At 34.2% G+C, this 18,476-nt stretch overlaps 1 protein-coding gene across 5 annotated transcripts in view; it reads right to left on the reverse strand.

Annotated features, from left to right (window-relative positions):
* Positions 1-15,300, reverse strand: part of LOC149563787 (LIM domain-containing protein HDR3-like) — a 52,535-nt gene extending 37,235 nt beyond the window's left edge. For 2 of the 5 annotated variants that reach the window (XM_089826915.1, XM_089826914.1), the window contains exons 1-4: positions 15,239-15,300; positions 14,959-15,107; positions 11,778-11,932; positions 1,140-1,230 (exon numbers count right to left, since the gene is read on the reverse strand). In XM_089826915.1, the coding sequence (XP_089683041.1) occupies positions 1,140-1,230; positions 11,778-11,932; positions 14,959-14,989 (277 nt within the window). In that variant the 5' untranslated portion in view covers positions 14,990-15,107; positions 15,239-15,300. Of the gene's footprint in view, positions 1-1,139; positions 1,231-11,777; positions 11,933-13,731; positions 13,754-14,958; positions 15,108-15,238 lie in introns of those variants that run through there. The other 3 variants (XM_089826918.1, XM_089826916.1, XM_089826917.1) reach the window with 2 other exon arrangements.
* Between the last annotated feature and the right edge of the window lie 3,176 nt (positions 15,301-18,476).

The raw sequence follows: 18,476 nt of genomic DNA on the forward strand, positions 1-18,476 counted from the left end.
CTAATTGTAAAGCTTTTTCCATATAGAAGTATGACCAGACTTAGAGCCAAACTGGTATATTTTTAGCTAGCCTTTGAGTTAGTAAAGGTTTATCGGTATCACTATTTCCAGCCCTTGATAGAAGTATAGTTGGAGATTCACCCTACCCATTACTCGCTCTACGAGTAAGTGGATTCTTTCTTGAAAGATAAGAAAGGATATTGGTAACACCCATTTTATAAAATCTCTCGACTTCTTGCTTACCTTGAGTTGATTCAAGGAATGGTGAGAAAGGGGAGCCTTCCCCTTAAGGTAGGAGAGACTATGTCTGACATGTTGTCGCTGATCATCCTATTTTGCGACTGGATTTTTACCCAAAACTGTCAGTTGCAAAATATCCACCCAACATGGAAAACCTTATTAAGACTATTGACATGAGCTTTAATACCTTCAACACACTTCTTCCAAGTGCTAGTTCTCATTTAGCAAATAGAAATCGTGATTCATGAAACCTAGTGCATACCTAGGAATACAAAATCAAAGGTCAATTCCTCAACTTCAATTCTTCTGCTCATTGCAAATTCATCAGGATATACCTAGATGTTTCAATTACTTTTTCACAATATCCATTCAATACATTCATTCATCCATATTGGACATCACATTAAAAACAATTTATCTTTTCATTGAGATCAAATACATTAATTCACCAAATGTCATGGCATAAGTTACATCTAAGGTGCTCAAGAGTTAGGTGAAAATAATTGCATCCAAGTTTATTTTATTTATATAATGCACATAATGATTAACTCTTCAAAGCATGCAGTAATAAAAGTTCAGGGCAAGGCATTGCTTCACAAGTCAATATGAATGTATTCAACAATAAGACTTCCAAACCTAGAATATTCATAACATGTATTTACTTTTCCTATTGTGCTAGTATTCTCAATGATGAATATTTAAATCTACAAGAAAATCATTCATATAACATCTGCAAAAAACAAGACTACAAAAAAATAATCATTCAAGAAGAAAGCTACAATAAAGCACATTAAAAATAAAATGGCAGTACAAATAAAAACATCCTAGCTATTTAGCTCAAAAATGGTCCATGATTACATCAGCACCGAGAATGTAGATGAGGAGTTGAATTCTTATACCTATGCCATTTGCCCTTTTCAATTCTTCGTCAGAGAGAGAAAGTGCAATTGCATGATCCAAATCCTCATTTTCACTACGTGAGTGGCCATCCTAAGTACAAAAAATAAGATAGAGATAATAAGGATGTGATAAGCAAAGAGAGATGCTAATAAAAAGAATACATTCTGGATATGACCAAGACAGAGAGATATGTCAGAAAAGAAAATACTTTTTAACAGATTAAAAATTTACTAATACAAATCATTTTAAATGACAACAAAAATTGAAATGAATTGAATGTTCAAATTTGACTTTGCATAGATAAAACTGTAATAAATATCTATCGTGGCTAATAATGACTTCTTTTGTTAACTATTTTGTATGTACTATGCACAACAATACTAAGTTTCTTGCAGAATGGTTTGATCTGAATTCCATCAGATATGTGACAAGCATAATAATAAAACTGTAAATTAGAATTCTCCAGTATTTTGCTGAGTTTTGAAGATAAATTGACATAGGAACATGAGAAGACAATTTTAGGGGTGCACTTTTGTTAACTATAATTTGTACATGTAACAATACTCAATTGCTTGCAGACATCGTAATAAATTAGAATTCTCCAGTGTTTTGCTGAGTTTTGAAGATGGGTAGATGCTTTTGGGGGTGGCAAGAATTTTCTTGAATATTGGTGATGAAGTGGGGAGCTATTGAAATAACTTAAATAATTAAAAAGTGGAACAAACTTTAAAAATTAAAAATAATGTGCTGAATTTGCAATAACAATCCTTTTAAATAGCTTTTGGCAAAAGAAACAAACTGTCCAGTTTTAAAAGGAGACACCCCCTCCAATTTCAAGAGACATTTGGGAATGTCACCCAGATGCTCAAGGCATGTCGCTGTGAAATAATGGAATTATTTTATGTTATAAGTGAGCAGGTAGATTATGCAACACAATGCCTTCATGCATTATCCTTTGAGAAGAAGAACAAACATCCTCTGCAAGAAGAAAGGAAAATTCCCAATACAAGAACCTAAACAGAGAATAAATGATTTATGAAACCTGTAAGTACAGGACTGAGACAAATGGATCAGTGGAATCATTCAGCTTCCACCAAATATAAGACTCAATTTGGAACTCACGTATGGATTGGAAAAGTGCAAGACTCAAGCACTCAAGCACAAACTAGTGTTAAGTGAATTTGGCCATAATCAATGTTATGCCAACATGTGACTGGCTTGATCAAATCTTAAATAAAAGGACTTTGGCACTGTCCATTTCGCAGTGAAAATGCAGTTGACAGTAAGATGAATGTGAACGTTGTATGTCACTAGTGTATTCAGAAAGATTAATGGAGATGTACAACACTTCAAGGAGCACTTTCAGACAAATTGTCTAGACTTTATTTCTAGTTAAGTTACTATTTCTAGTTTCTGTTGGTATGGTCACCAATTGGTCAGTTGAAAGTTTTGACTGAATTGCTATTTTTAGCAGTTACTTTTTATAATAACTTATTTTTTTGGTAGCTGATCATAGCTTCACTCCCCTCTCAGCTTCATTGTTTAACATCTTCAATTTCAGGACTTTAGGGGAACAATGCTATTTTTTGGCAAAAGACTATTTATACTATATGCTATTTTTAGCACTTGACATTAGCTTCCATTCTCTCTCAGCACAGTGCAATGCTTTCCAGTTTCGGCCTTGGTGAGTTTTAATGTTTTAGAGAGAATTTGATTGTTATGACTCGAGTCTAGTTACTTTATCAATTTAATGAGGGTAATGGGTTCAAGGGAAACCCCCTTGATCACAGCCTAGTAAAGTGGTCACTTTAAGTTGTTTTAGAAGGCTAGAATGGGTTTCATTGAGGGGATGCCAAGGTATGGAGCTATTTTAATATTTTAAAAGACTATTTTACTGCCTCCAAAGTGGAAGAAATATCGAAGGGAAATAAAGTAAGGTTTTGTGTTTTATTAAGAGAGCTCTAGAAAAAGCATCTCTAGATAGAAATGAATTCAAATTGCAAGAAGGTTGCCCTAATTTTTCCCTCTGTCTGTCTCATTTGAGCTCTCATCTGGTTATGCTTGATTTGACAACATAATCAAATGCTGCTGGAATGGGGTTAAGGAATTCTTCTTTTGCTTGTTGAGGATAGAAACCCTCTTCTTGTTTGTTGGTTTTGGGGTGAGAGGCCTATTAAAAAAAATCAGTATCTCACTACATTAGCTAGTTCTAGTTAATAATAATTGACATTTAGTCTTTCTTTTTTAAGTTTTTCTTAGTTAAGTCTATTTTTAGACTATGCTATAATTAGCATCCGTAAACTCTATTTAAAAGTTCATTGTTAATGCAATATTTACTTCGTTTTCTCTGTTCATTTTTTAACAACGGATCTGAGACTGACCCCCTTATGGGAGTGCTCAGGATTTTGGAAGCACTTCATTTTTGAATAAAAATAATGATTTTTTAGTAAAATTTTTTCAGAAGTTCCTGAGTTTTCTAAAGCTTCCACTTTGATTAGAGGTCTACTGCAATTCTGTGTGCATCTGGTTGTGTAGACAGAAATAATCATTTATTATTTATAGTTTGAACTGATTATGTAAACACAGACTGCACTTTTGTTTGGTGCAATTTTATCTCTACCCACGACCTCCATCTTTAGCGGCATCCAGCAGGTATGTTTTTGGCAAATCCTGGCAAATCCAGCACATGCAATTTTTTGTCTGCAAGCTGCTCCCAGCCACAAGGAAAGAAACAATGATTTTCTGGTATTTTGGTGGAACCCGTGCTTTCCTCTGGCCCACGCCACATTAGAAATTTTCGGGGATTCGTCTGCAGTCTGACTAGAACCCCCCGCAATTTTCTTTTTTGTTGGCAGCTGATGTTTTGTTTTTGTTTGACCTGCACTCAGACCCGTGACCAGCCAGCAGCCACTTGGCAGTTTTTTTAGTGCCTAGCTCTTTCCAAATTTTCCAAACTCATTGTTTGTAAAAGATGAAATTTGATTTTGTTTCCAACAGTCTAAGTTGAAAGTGATCTGCCAGCAGTCGTCTTCATCGGTCAACACAGCTTGACCCCAGTTTTTCACTACACACAGGCATTCCCCAAACCTGTGATTGTTTCTAGACTCTTTATGCGCCTACACACGGTTGTCTTGGCGGAGAGTTTTTTGGCCAACACAAACAACTTTTTTTGGACCTTTTTTATTTTGACTAAACAAGCAAGCTAGTAATTTCTTTTGTTGGTGCTGCAAGCATTTTTTTTAATATTTGACCAAGTCAAACTAGTTTTTCTGGTGCAATCCCAAATCCCAATTTTTTGGGATTTCTGACATTAGGGATTTTTGATATTACAAAAACAAATCTGATGGCTTTATTAATTTTTTTCCCTTCAAAAATGCAGTTAGGTTTCATAATTTTTTCTCTTTCAAATTTAATATTATTTAAATAAATTCAGTTAGATTTTACCCTTTTTTTCTCAATAACAGAGTTCCATTATCTTTGGTCCGTATTCTTTCATCTGTATCTATGTTTTTGTTTGGTTTTGTCAATTTTCTCCTCAAAAATTGTTTCTAGTTTTTGCAATACAAGAAGTTCATGAGGGATGTTATTTTAGGGTTTTTACCATTTTTCTCCCAAAATTGATGCTTTGTAATCTTCAAACCCTAGTATCTTGTAGTCTGTTTTGGGGCATCATGCTCATCTGCAAAGTTTTTGCTGATTTTTCCTCAAAGTTGCGCCAGTTGTTCTCAGTATGTACCTTTGTTTCCAGGGAAGGACTGTTAAATTTCTGTGATCATTTCTGGTCAGCAGTTTTGCCAATTCTAGAAGGGTCTGCAGCAGGCTCTACTCTTGTTGCAAATCATTTTGAAGAGGGGACCACCTTCTCCGTTGTTTTTGGCTACACTTGGTCATTGACATTCTTCAGATCCAAGAAGGGTCTTAGCAGCAGTAGAAAGTTCTATCATATTTCTGAATGCTCCTATTCCAGTGATCACACCTGCTATCATTTTGGGTATATTCAAAGTGTTTCTCTTCACTCGGCAACGCATTTTAAGTGGTTGTTTGTCATCTTTGCTGAAGAACTGAATTGATTATGCCAAATCACCACTAAAAGTGGGTGCTACCTTGTTAGCACACGGGTCTGATAAGGAAAGGTTAAAGGAGTTTTCTGACCTTTGGAAGGTGGTCTTCAACTGAGTTTAATAATGTTGTTTACAACAGAAAGTGCTGCAACAGACTTGGAGCAACTAGTGACATGCTATAATTACAAAGAATCATGTAAGTCCATATTATGCCTTGCTTAGTGCTGGCAACAGTTCTGAGCAGGCTATACTGATTTGAAAAGATAATTTCAGGTCTGATTTCCGTTTTTTATCATACTTCTTTGATATTGTAATTGAGATATATATGTTTGATGTGAAGAAAAGACTCTCTTTCAATGTTATGAAATTCTCAATGTTAATGTACTGACTGAGCGGTGATGGTGGCAAACCCCCCACTTCAGTTAGTTTGTTATTGAGAGCATTTGCATAAGTGGGTTTTATTATCATGCAAGCAATCTGTAGATAACAATCAACAAGTTACTCTTCATTGATTTAAATATTGCATCATATTTTTTTTTGTTAAATCAGGGTTGGTTATTACAAGTAAAAACAAATATCAATGAATTTGAAAAGTTTGGCTTTTAAGGAACTTGATCTCATTGAGGACTTTGTGCCTTCACCATTCATCCCCACCCCCACTCTAATATAAATAGTCCCCATTGTATTAGTCATGGCAAAAAGGAAACTTATACTATATTTTCTCCCTAGAAAACCACTTAAAATACAACACAAAATGGGGAAGGTCTTGTAGTGAATGTGACTAAACCTTTTCCAATAGGAAGAAACATAGGAAGATTGCTAAGAATAAACAGAAGATTGTGAATCCTGTTAGGAAGAACTCCAAGATTCTCGTGGCAAAGAGACAGGTGAAGGTGGTCATCTCCTCTGATGATGATTATGACGAGGAGGGTGTGGATATGGACACAAAGAACAAATAGGTTGGCACCAATAGGAAGAAACAAGGCATCTCTGTGAGAAATAAACAGAAGAAGGTGCTCAGAAGTGAAAGTGACAAGTGGTCTTCTCCTCTAAAGCTCATCCTAGATCAATACAGAGAACTCCCCAAGAGGTGAGGATAATCAGGACACCAATGTTTCTCCTTTGGAGCAGACTCAACTACCCGCGGGTGACACCTTTGTTCACCCCCCTATGACTGGGGGTGCCTAGGATGAGGAAGACTGTTTGGAAATATCTTGACATGAACCCTGTGACGTTGGGTATTGCTAGGGAAAAAATTGACTTAATGGTTGGCGGAAAGGAGCTTGGAAAAATTGATCTCAGAGAGTTAATTGATGCCTCTATGTTGATACTTAGTGATTCAGCAAAGAGCCTAAGATGCATTTGTTGAACAATGTCAAGAACAGTCTATTGGACAATTTCATATCCATCAAATTGTTGTGTCATGAGATAAGTGACATCAGTGATAGAATGGCTGTCCTTGAGGGTGAAGTGAGTAATCAAAAGTACTCTGAGATGGCTGACAAGGAGAGCCCAAATATGGGACCCTTAATTGACATGGCTGCCTTCTATAGGCTGGAAGCTAAGGTGTTGGAGCAAGACACCAAAGTGGCAAGCATTGAAAATACTCTAAGAGGTATTGCTAATCAGAGTTATAAAGTCCTCAAGGCATCCAATGAGCACATTAAAATTCTTATCAACAAGCTGGCGAATTCGGTTGGTGACAAGGCCATCATAAAAGTCGTTGATGATCAAAGGGGTCCCATGGACTGTCAGGATGGGCCTGGCAAAAGGACCAGAGCCAGCACCAGAAAGATGGCTACTGTTGTTTCCACTGAGATAAAGAAAATTAAAAATGTTGCTGAGAAGATGGATCAGTTAGAGGTGCAAGCAACGAGGCTCCTCAAGAGTTTGGGACAAATGCTTTGTTGTGTTTCCTGGCCCTGGCTGTGTTTTCTTTTTGTGTCTTTTGGTTGGCTACCTGGTTGTTGTCCTTTCATAGCTAGCCTTTGCTGTGGCTAGCTTTGTTCCTTTTTGTTATGTTTTGCTATGTGGGCTTTAACAGAGTAAATCTTTAGCTACTGTGTTTCAGGGGCCCTTCAAAACTTATTTTACTTAATCAAAAACAAACACAATATTGTTAGAGATATAACCCTAACCTAGGAATAAGATTAGATAAGCTTGTCTTGGAACCTGCAACCAAATTAGATATCTCTTCTTTTAATCCACAAGAATAAGAGAGAATAAGACATTCAATCAATCGGAAAAAGAGATAGATATGTGCAATAAAATAATGTAATGCTTAATTAAAGATCATGAAGTCATCTTAGGTAGTTTCCATTTTTGCCTTTAGCTCACAATAGTTTCTTTTAGAATCATCACTAGTGTAAATCTATATAAAATGTTTTCATCTCCTTTGTTTAATAACATCAATTTACCATAACATAGTATCAGAGCCAATTGACGGGGTTTTTTAGGAATTGGCAAATTCTGTAAAAAAATTGTGACCTCTCGCTTTTGGATAAATTAAAACAAAAATCATGAGATTTTTTTTCCTAACCTCTGCATTTTTTAGAGCTTTCAATGCTTGCGTTTTGAATTGACATTGTCTTGCATCAAAGGGTTTTCTTGAGCCTCTAAATTCACGCAAAGAAGTTTTAAGCTCTTGCCCTTTGGTTTTTATACACTACCCGCACCATGTTCTTCTACAAGGCCTGCATGCCCATTCATCATGCCCATAGCTCTTCTCTACGACATCTCTTTGGCATTTTGTTATGATTGCAGATTTATTGATGAGTTTGTTTTGGCTATGAGATTTGCAGTGCAATGGCTCTAACTCACGTTTCCTATGTGCTTACTCTGCATTTGCAGCCTCTATTGATGACGATCAACTTTTTTGGTTCTTGCAAGTTTTGTCTCTTTTACCACTGTGCATGAGGTCTCAAAGATCATAGTGCCAATGGCTTCGGCTCCCAAAGAATTTCGCCCTACAATTTTCTTCTGCCCACACTAGGGTTTTGTGGATGCCATCTTTGTTGTAAGCTCCATATTTTTGTTGAGTTAATAATTTATTCCCATAAAATAATATTTGGTGCGATGTTAAAAATAAATCCCTTAAGAAATTTTGGGAAGGTTTTATAATTTTGTCCATAAAAATTTATTCTAGGTTTTCTTGATTTTGTCCTAAAAACTCGTTTCTAGGTTTTGCAATTCGCAGAGTGGCATCTTCACATGGGATCTTATGACGAAAAGTGTTCCTTTTAGGGTTTTTGCTATTTTTTCCCAAAAAACGATGCTTTATAAACTTCCATTTTTAGGTAATCTGATTTTTTCTTAACAAAATCATGATTGGAATGCCAATCTCAGGGTTATTTTGTTATTTCCGAAAAATCATTGAGGATTTTGTCGATTTTTCCCCCAAATATTGTGGCTTCTTGCAAGCTGTTTTGAGTCATTGTGCTCATCTGAAAAAGTTCTAGGTAAATCACCGTATCTTGCAGTCTGTTTTGGAACATGGTGCTCATCTACAAAAGGGTTTGGCAATTTTCCTCAAGATTGTGATTTCAGCTTCATCTCAATGTCTCTGACTACTGGGAGTAACACCTTTGTTACCCAACGTCAAGTTGTACGAATTATTGGACATTAACAATTAGCAGATCCTGGGAGGGTCTCAGCAGGAGCAAAATGTTATGATGATCAGGTTGGCAAATTTTTGGTTATCTCAGTCATTTGCAAAAGTTTTGCAAAATCAGGGAGAGTCTCAGTAGCAGGTTTATTTTGCAGAGCATTCTGATGAGAAAGTGCAGTCTTTTCTATGCATTTGTGACCAAAGGGGGGCAGCCTTCTATGCATTTGTGATTAAAATACTTGTAGATTGTCTTATGTTGGGCAGTTAGAATGATGACCATTAACAGAGGGTATTAAAACTATTTCTTTAATGGTCATCTCAGTCATCTTAGATAGTTTCCATTTTTGTCTTTAGTTCAAACTGTTTCTTTTTAGAAACATAGACTTTGTAAATCCATAATTGGAGCTTTTGTCTCCTCTATTTCATAACATCGATTTACCATAATAATCTGAATATCAGCAGTAGATTTCAGATTACATTCACAGACCAATATGTCACTATTCATTAGCTGGCAACCAATTGTAACAACAAAGGTGAGATTTAGTATGGCTTTACAAAATATAATATTTGAAAGCTAATAAGGCTAAGGGCCAATATATGGTCCAGTGCATATGATGCAGCATTGGTATCAAGTTACATTAATAAATCAAACACACACACACACATATGTTATTTATCATATTATATTCATAAATCATGCATAATCTATTCAGACTTGATATAATCATAGCATATCCCTTATTCTCTTGTTATAGCACCTTTTGAGGTGCAGATAGGTTGCAGGGAATGGCTGGAGTAATTGCTCACAAGGTGGGTGAATCCCAAGATAGGCTAAGGCTAGGCATGTAATTCTGAAACCCAGAGGGCATAATTCAGAGATAGGTATGAATACATGTTCTAGAAACCTTGAGGAAATCCACTTGTAGATAGGTATCTGAGCGCCCTATAACAAGTACTCCCTGCCGGCCTCAGAGTTGAGTTTGGGGAGAAGTAAGAAAGTAGGTTTGAATATGTTAACTGTCAAATGTATTATGAATCATTAATTGTCAATGTATAGTTATCTGTAAATCGTTGGGAACTGGCAGCCTCCTAGGTAGGAGACATTAAAGAGACTAAGTGAATTTCCATTTCCAAGTGCAATCTAAACCATAGTTAAGAATTTTAGGGTAAAACAACTGAAGTACAACTGAGTTCTTTACAGCCAAAATAAGATACCAAATAAATGATGTGGAATTATATATTTGTCATTCAATTACTCAAAAAAGACAACTGGCAACATGCATGGGCAGATGGTGGCAGGTGCAATGACATGCCTATTGACTGTTAGCAATAGGTACCAAGTTCAAGTACTACTTTGTTGCTCAAGCATGTTTCAAGTGGGTCCTTAAACTTTAATGTCTTTAAAAGTACTGGGATGTCACCGCCCTGTTTGTGGTGTCACTGGCTGGTGTCCATTAAAGCTAGAATTCACATATCAAAAACAAAATGACGGTGACAATGTCCTACGCCATAAACTGCTGCACTCTATCTCTTCTATAAGATTGGTACCTTGCCTTAGAATCATTAATTTAAAATTAAACCAAAGATGGACGATATGATATGCACATACCCCATAATTTGCTTCTAATCATTTATGGGCACTAGTATTAAAGATAAGTAATACCGATAAACCTATGCAGGAGAAGCACAATTAGCAGAATCTTAAATGCAATTGAAAGAAAATAATGTCTCATTCATAATATTAAAAATTATTTGCCCTGGGATAGCATTTGGGGAAAAAATCAGAAAAAAAAAGCACTCGCTTACTGTCACAAGACAAAAAGATAATTCTCACTTGAGCTTAATCCTAATCCATATGCTAGTATTTTTAGGCAAATCACTATACAAAACAGATAAACGGCACCATAAACAGTAGACATAAACCATGGGTCACAAAAATGCCTAACTAGCCCAAAAAATACTCCCAAGCATGCATAACCCTTCATATCCTCTAGCAGACACTCAGCTCTTAGTTCCACCAGGTATGGCAGAGTGTAGAAGATGCAAAGTACAGAAAACATATTCAAAAAATATTTTCTTATTCCTTTTGTCTTTATCTAGGATCAGGAATACAAAATATGGAGATTGATTTACATCAATTACATTTTAGGTCAATGTTTTCAAGAAGTTTTGATGAAAATGCATCCATGTATGACAATAAAAAGGTAATAAGGCTTTTGGCACTAGCTTTACCTTAAGGCTAAATGCAATTGACCAAGTACCAAGACAAATTTATATCCAAATTGGTCTGTAGTTGCCTCACTGAAAGCCATAAAATTTCCAAGTAACGAGAAACTGACTTCCTACTTTGACAACATCCTTTAGACAATATTGTGTGATAACTGAGGAAAAAATTAAGTATAGAAAATAGCTTGAGGAAATACCTTTGCACGCATTGTTCTACAAAACGACCCAAAAGTCTTTACCTAATTTTGTCTCACACTTTCCAATCTACGAAAAAAGCGCACTGCTTGCTCTTTTCTTGGTTAGCAAGTTCACTTTGGAATAAGTTAATTCCCTTAACTAGCTAAAGTGAAACAGAATAGATTCCATTATACTCTACTGAAGTAGACATATAGTTAAATGAATACCAATACTTAGGCCTTCATTTTCATAGAAACCTTAGTTGGGAAATATGTAGAGAGAAAAGAATACAGGGGTGTTCAAAAGTTGTTAAAGTATACAAAATAGATGCAAATCTAGCTATATCATGCGATAAGTTGATTGCTCCTTTCTTGGTTAAGAAACTTGCAACAGAGTAAGCTACTTATTTCATCCACCTAAAAGTGAAATAGTACTTACTACATGCTACATATTACATTTTAGTAACCAACAGTAATCTAGAACCCAAAATTTGATAATCTGTGATAAGTAAAATCATACAATGACAAGCAAAAATTTGAAAAGTAAATAAAGTGGTTCGAAATTACCAAAGAGCCAGAATGTGCATCCCAAGCCCTATTTTCCTCTCCAAATGCTCCAAGATATTGGCCCTCAGAAATCCTGTGATTGGAACCTTTGAATATCTTGTTAAGCCACTTCATGATTCGTAACTTCTTTTGCACATAACCAGGCACAACATGATCTGCATGCATTGGCGAAGATATGAGTTAATGACTGCATAAGGCTAATAAAGAGAAGCAAAAACAATTACTATAGTTTCATTTTACTTCATAGAACATATGTAACTAGAAAGTGAATTGCTATAGAGTGCTCAAATTGAAGCTTAAGTTGATTGCATAAGGCTAGTGAAGAGAAGCAAAATAAAATAACGAAAGCCTTTTTTAAGTCATAAAACATCTATATCTATAAAATAAATTACTATAATTTGGATTGAAGAGTAAGCTGAATGCTGTAGCATATGCTAGCTACTGTAAACATGTTGACTAAATGTTCCTTTCAACATAGCCATATATGCAAACAAATTAAATTTGGTATTTATATTCGGCTTTCTATTGTTTCAAGGAAGATTATAAATGATGATTCAAACTTGTAATGAAACAAAAGTAATGCTTTACTATAAAATATAATAGACCTATACAGAAAGTATGTTGCAGCGAAATTTATTTCATGTGTTATTGGTATGATGAAAGAAATAAGAAGACGCTATATCACAGGGTTCTTTGATATCCATGCTAGAAACAAACAGAATGTTATCTAAAAGAAGTTTTTAGACCTTCAAACACAAGGAAAATTTCATTAAAAGGGCAATCTGTCTATGTGAAAACATATGTAAATATGGTCAATCCATCAACAGCATGCAGTGAATACTAGATAAAAGTACAACTGATACTGTCAAAATGTTAGCATAAACATTCAAAAACTTGTTAAAATCTAAAAACTAGTGAAGATAGGTAAACCCTGATAAGCTATAGAAAGGTTCAGGAAGATCAGAGTCATTACTTTCCTCAAAAACAAATATTGGGCATATTTTGTTCACTCTTAAGATTTCTGGGCCAAGTAAGGTAAGCTTAGCATGAAGATTATGATATGTATACCAGACCTCCTATTTAGCTTACACTGATCTTTCCTGTAATTTCATTTTCCAAATAAAAGACATAGGCAGAGTGGAAAGAGGCAAATAAGCAAGGAAAGGGTCATCTAAAGCTGAAAATATTAATAATGTAGAGCCCAAAAATATGACTGCAACAGTTGCTGTTCAGAGTTGGCCGATTATCAATGAATTATCAAATCTAGATCAATCTAGGTATCATATTAGTCTGGGAAATATGATTTATCCCTAAAGCAAACCATAAATAAATGGTATCATGGGTTATTAAATAACATGCCACAGATATAAAATGAAAATGATTGCAAAACAAGCACTCCAGTTGACAGTTACCATGCTATAGAGTTTTAAAAAGCCAATTAGCTCAAATTATCAACCATATTCCAGTATTTCAACCCGTCTGGAGAGGAACTGAAAGGTGACAGGAAGGGGGGAAAAACACTGTAAATATTTGTGCCGTGTAAAATGGCTGTTAAACAATTCTGATGTATCATTTAAGATGGTAAAGAGGCTCTAATGGATACAAAAGTGCATTGGCATTTCATTTTAATAGAAAAAAAATAATTAAAATAAACATTGACTTTTGAAGGCATTGAAGAAACAGAGCAATCTTGACAGTACGGTCAAATTTTGAAAAAGAAAGGCTATCTGAAGCCATGGAAAAGAAGTGCTAAAATCCTTAAGTTAGCTCCAAGCCATGTCACAATTAAGGTTTTTGGTTTCACTATATTGAATGCAAAACCAGCAGAAATTAAAAAATTATGATTTTAAATATAATGAAGATATTTAAAAAACTTTCTGGCATATTCAGAATTTTGATAAAGTGACACACTATTAAATGACAGATGGAAGAAGATACAACTCCTCTAGCATACCTAAAAAAACAGTCTGGGTCAAACTTTTTCCATGTTTAGAGGGATTTGATTGTTAAGGAAAAGGGATTGGCAATATTGATTCGAAAATATTTAAGTTTCTTCTGCCTGACCAAGATATCCGCCAGCCACCTTGCATCTAGATGTTAATGTTGTTCATCTTAACAACCACAAGAGGAGATATTAGCTATCGTATAAAAGATGTAAAAAGATTTCCATCTATAACTTTGATAACAAAGGTGTTGTTTTTCTAAGGAAAGGAAACATATATTGAAAATAAATTTATCCATTATACATAATCCTTAGTTTGAAGGGAATGTATGCCAAAGCTGCAAGAATATTGCAAACAAATAGCAATAGTAACAGCAATCAGCCAAATTTGATCCCATGTCATTGGCACAGACTTCATTTGCTGTTTGCGTCTACAAAAGGGGAAGAAAACAGTCAACATAACACTGTCTCCATCATTCTATTAAAGAAATCTCTACACATGGAACAAGATAAAAGGCCAGAGATGTAGACTTGCAGTCATGCTTATATGCAGAAAATTCTTTGTCATATACATGAGATCCTTGCAGGAGAAAAAAAAAAAAAAGTAAAGTATTTCCAAATCAGGAGAATTTTTGGCAATCCATCAAAAGGGTAACAGAATCATTCTTGTCACGAGAGCCAAACATCAATTCCATGTTTATTGGGCCACCTAGTCTTTTTCTATGATTGAATTGAATTCTTGATGCCTGGGATTCAAATGCTATCCACACTTATTAGAATGCCCAAAGACCAAGCTCTGCTGGGTAGAATGTTTCCAGCACGGTGGCCAACACCATCATTAATCAAAGACCAGGCAATTCTCCAGACCTAAACATTACTCCTAAAAACCCAGTAGGGTTCTCAAAAATGCTTTGATTCCTCAAGTTATCTAACAGCGCACCTGAAGCCAACTCCAAACTAAACATTTCTTAATAAAAACATAAACGGTGCACTTATCTCAAATGTTACTTAAAGCTGAAAACAATCATTAACAAAGATCTAATGCCAGTTTCCTAGGATTATGCAATAACCATCGATTCAGAACTTCACACGGATGCCTCCGTTAGCTAAAACAGCTCAATTTTTTTAGTCAAACATCAAAAAACAGATTTAAAATTTGACCAAACAGACTTACAATGGATAAAAGACATCAAGTGCAACAACAAAAAATGTCAAAGAAAACTGAAATGAAATGCCTACCAAAAATACAAGGCTGAACTATTTGACTCATTTCAGCTGAACAAAGTTCTGTATCAATCAATCAATATGCTTCCCAAGGATCTGAATTTGAATGTATAATTGAGCACCCAATAATATAGCTACACCCAAATCCCACCATGGCCCGTTAACTACACAGATCCAGCTTTACAAAGTCAAGGCCAAATTCATATTGCACACAAAAGCAAAACAGTAAAAATTCTTATCTCTTATCAAATGACTTTTTAAAAGAAGAAAGGAAAAAAGTGGGCATCCATGAAACCTGTAAAGAGATGATGATGAATGGGCCGCTCTCACAAAGCTGTATCAAAGAATAAGAGCTCCAAACTGGGCACCCAATTTTATGTCTATATATAATAGAATGTTGTTAAAACGGTGTATGGATGGTGTCACGACAATGCACAGTAATAGGCAGAGAGATTTATTTTCGACATCCCCTGGAATATAGATTTATCTTCTGATTGGCCTCCACCAAGCCGTTTGTCATTTCGTTTAAGGGGGCTATATAGCAATAATAATAATAATACTAACAATAAAAAAAGCAAGCGTGGGAAGAACCCGGTACGAATCTGTAACATGTTTTTAATCATCAAAATTTATTGACGTAGAGACGAGTTAATCAAAAGTTTACAGGTAGATTCTTTTTCTCCTATTTTCGGTGGGTGCTATGGGTGGGTCCTATGTGTGGGTCTCAATAGGCTGTCTTAGCCTTATTAGAAATCTTTCATTCCCTCGATATATAAGTTACATTGACTGCGAAAATTCTTATGTGAAAAAGGAGATTTTCCCGGCAAAAAGGACTCCTAGCCCAAACATATAAAGGAATTCACCGAATAAGATATTTAACAATTTTAATAAAATATTTACTAAAAGAGAGATGTGATTTAAAATTTGTAATAGGTCTCCTTTAAATATTTATAGAGTATGACATATGATAGCATCAAAGGTTAGCTTTTAAGAAATTTTGAAAAAGTATTAGAAACATTATTGTAACATGTCAACATTTTGAAAATTATGTATTGAAAAATATATAAAAAGAATGATACATGATTCGAGCAGTTATCTATGGTTGATTTTTTATGCTTTTTGTTTTATTAAAGATAGCCTTTGTTAAGGCAGTTTTAAAGTTATTGAGTATAATGAAATAAAATAAAAATTGTTTTGTGTATTTATTTGTTTTTACAGTAGTAGCTTTTGGATTTGTCTTATAGATTCAATATATTCTGCAATAAGTATATAATTAATGAGATAAATATTTTTGATAAATATATAAAATTTACATAAAGATATGATTATTGGGTTTTATAATTTTGCTATGTATAATAATTAAATATCATTCTATGATAATTGTTTAGTTTTTCATGTCATCTTAAAAACTTTTTAGTCTATTTATAAGAACTATGAGGCCAGTCTTAAGTTCTAAAGTACTACAAACTTGATCTACCAAGATCAATATGAGAAAGTATATGTTTGTTCACTTTCATCTTCTAAATAGTTGAGCTTTTCAAAATGGTGTATAAGATCCATTTATGAGTTTATCAACTAGATAAGTGAATGGGTTTATCTTAGTCAAACTCCTTTATCATGCCAAATGAGCTATAGTGAGTAGTATTGAAGGCATTGTATGCATGTAGAGACGACTTGTATGATAAAGATATGAATTTTATTATTTAGTGTCTTTAAGAAATTGAAATGCATTTCAATTGTTCTTCAATATGAAATTTGTCTCAACCCAACCTTTGAGACTCATACTTTTCAGGATTTATGTGACGTTATGGCTCTGTCCACTTGGTCAATGGACCTCAACTAGTGACTATGTGTGTTAGCCTTTATGAGACCGACTTTAAGTCGATATGTTCCTCAACTTGGACTTTTAGTCACTATGTTGTTCAAGTATGTGATTGTGTTATTTTGTTTTCCTGCTTTCATGTTTGGTTTGATACATGATGTTGATGAGGTTGTACTTTAGTGGAACATTATGATCTTGTTGTATTTTGATATCATACTAATGATTGCTACATGAGTTTATATATATATATCATGATTATATGTCATATGAGTACCTTGATGATGTTATATTTAGTGATGATTTTATATATCATGATGTTGTAATTGGATAAGTGCACCAAGTTGTGGTGCCAAAAGGGGGTATAAGTGGCCACTTTTTTTCTTAAATCAACAATTTATGAACTTTGACGATAATTTGAAGATAGTTACGCTCAAAATTTTAAAGATATGACAAAAACAAAAGTAGTAGTCCTTTGAATCTAGTTTCTAAACTACTAAATTTTGTTCAAAATGGTTTAGTTTTAGGTCCTCAAAAAAGGAGGCCACAAAAAGTGGTACTATTTTTTTAGAAAAATCATAACATAGTGCAAACTGTGGCTCCCCTAAAATTATTTGTTTTTACAGTAGTAGCTTTTGGATTTGTCTTATAGATTCAATATATTCTGCAATAAGTATATAATTAATGAGATAAATATTTTTGATAAATATATAAAATTTACATAAGGATATGATTATTGGGTTTTATAATTTTGCTATGTATAATAATTAAATATCATTCTATGATAATTGTTTAGTTTTTCATGTCATCTTAAAAACTTTTTAGTCTATTTATAAGAACTATGAGGCCAGTCTTAAGTTCTAAAGTACTACAAACTTGATCTACCAAGATCAATATGAGAAAGTATATGTTTGATCACTTTCATCTTCTAAATAGTTGAGCTTTTCAAAATGGTGTATAAGATCCATTTATGAGTTTATCAACTAGATAAGTGAATGGGTTTATCTTAGTCAAACTCCTTTATCATGCCAAATGAGCTATAGTGAGTAGTATTGAAGGCATTGTATGCATGTAGAGACGACTTGTATGATGAAGATATGAATTTTATTATTTAGTGTCTTTAAGAAATTGAAATGCATTTCAATTGTTCTTCAATATGAAATTTGTCTCAACCCAACCTTTGAGACTCATACTTTTCAGGATTTATGTGACGTTATGGCTCTGTCCACTTGGTCAATGGACTTCAACTAGTGACTATGTGTGTTAGCCTTTATGAGACCGACTTTAAGTCGATATGTTCCTCAACTTGGACTTTTAGTCACTATGTTGTTCAAGTATGTGATTGTGTTATTTTGTTTTCCTACTTTCATGTTTGGTTTGATACATGATGTTGATGAGGTTGTACTTTAGTGGAACATTATGATCTTGTTGTGTTTTGATATCATACTAATGATTGCTACATGAGTTTATATGTATAAATCATGATTATATGTCATATGAGTACCTTGATGATGTTATATTTAGTGATGATTTTATATATCATGATGTTGTAATTGGGTAAGTGCACCAAGTTGTGGTGCCAAAAGGGGGTATAAGTGGCCACTTTTTTTCTTAAATCAATAATTTATGAACTTCGACAATAATTTGAAGATAGTTACGCTCAAAATTTTAAATATATGACAAAAACAAAAGTAGTAGTCCTTTGAATCTAGTT

The sequence above is a fragment of the Cupressus sempervirens genome, chromosome 4, assembly GCF_028749045.1.
Source record: "Cupressus sempervirens isolate cs-2001-9-10 chromosome 4, ASM2874904v1, whole genome shotgun sequence".
Classification (NCBI taxonomy): domain Eukaryota; kingdom Viridiplantae; phylum Streptophyta; class Pinopsida; order Cupressales; family Cupressaceae; genus Cupressus; species Cupressus sempervirens.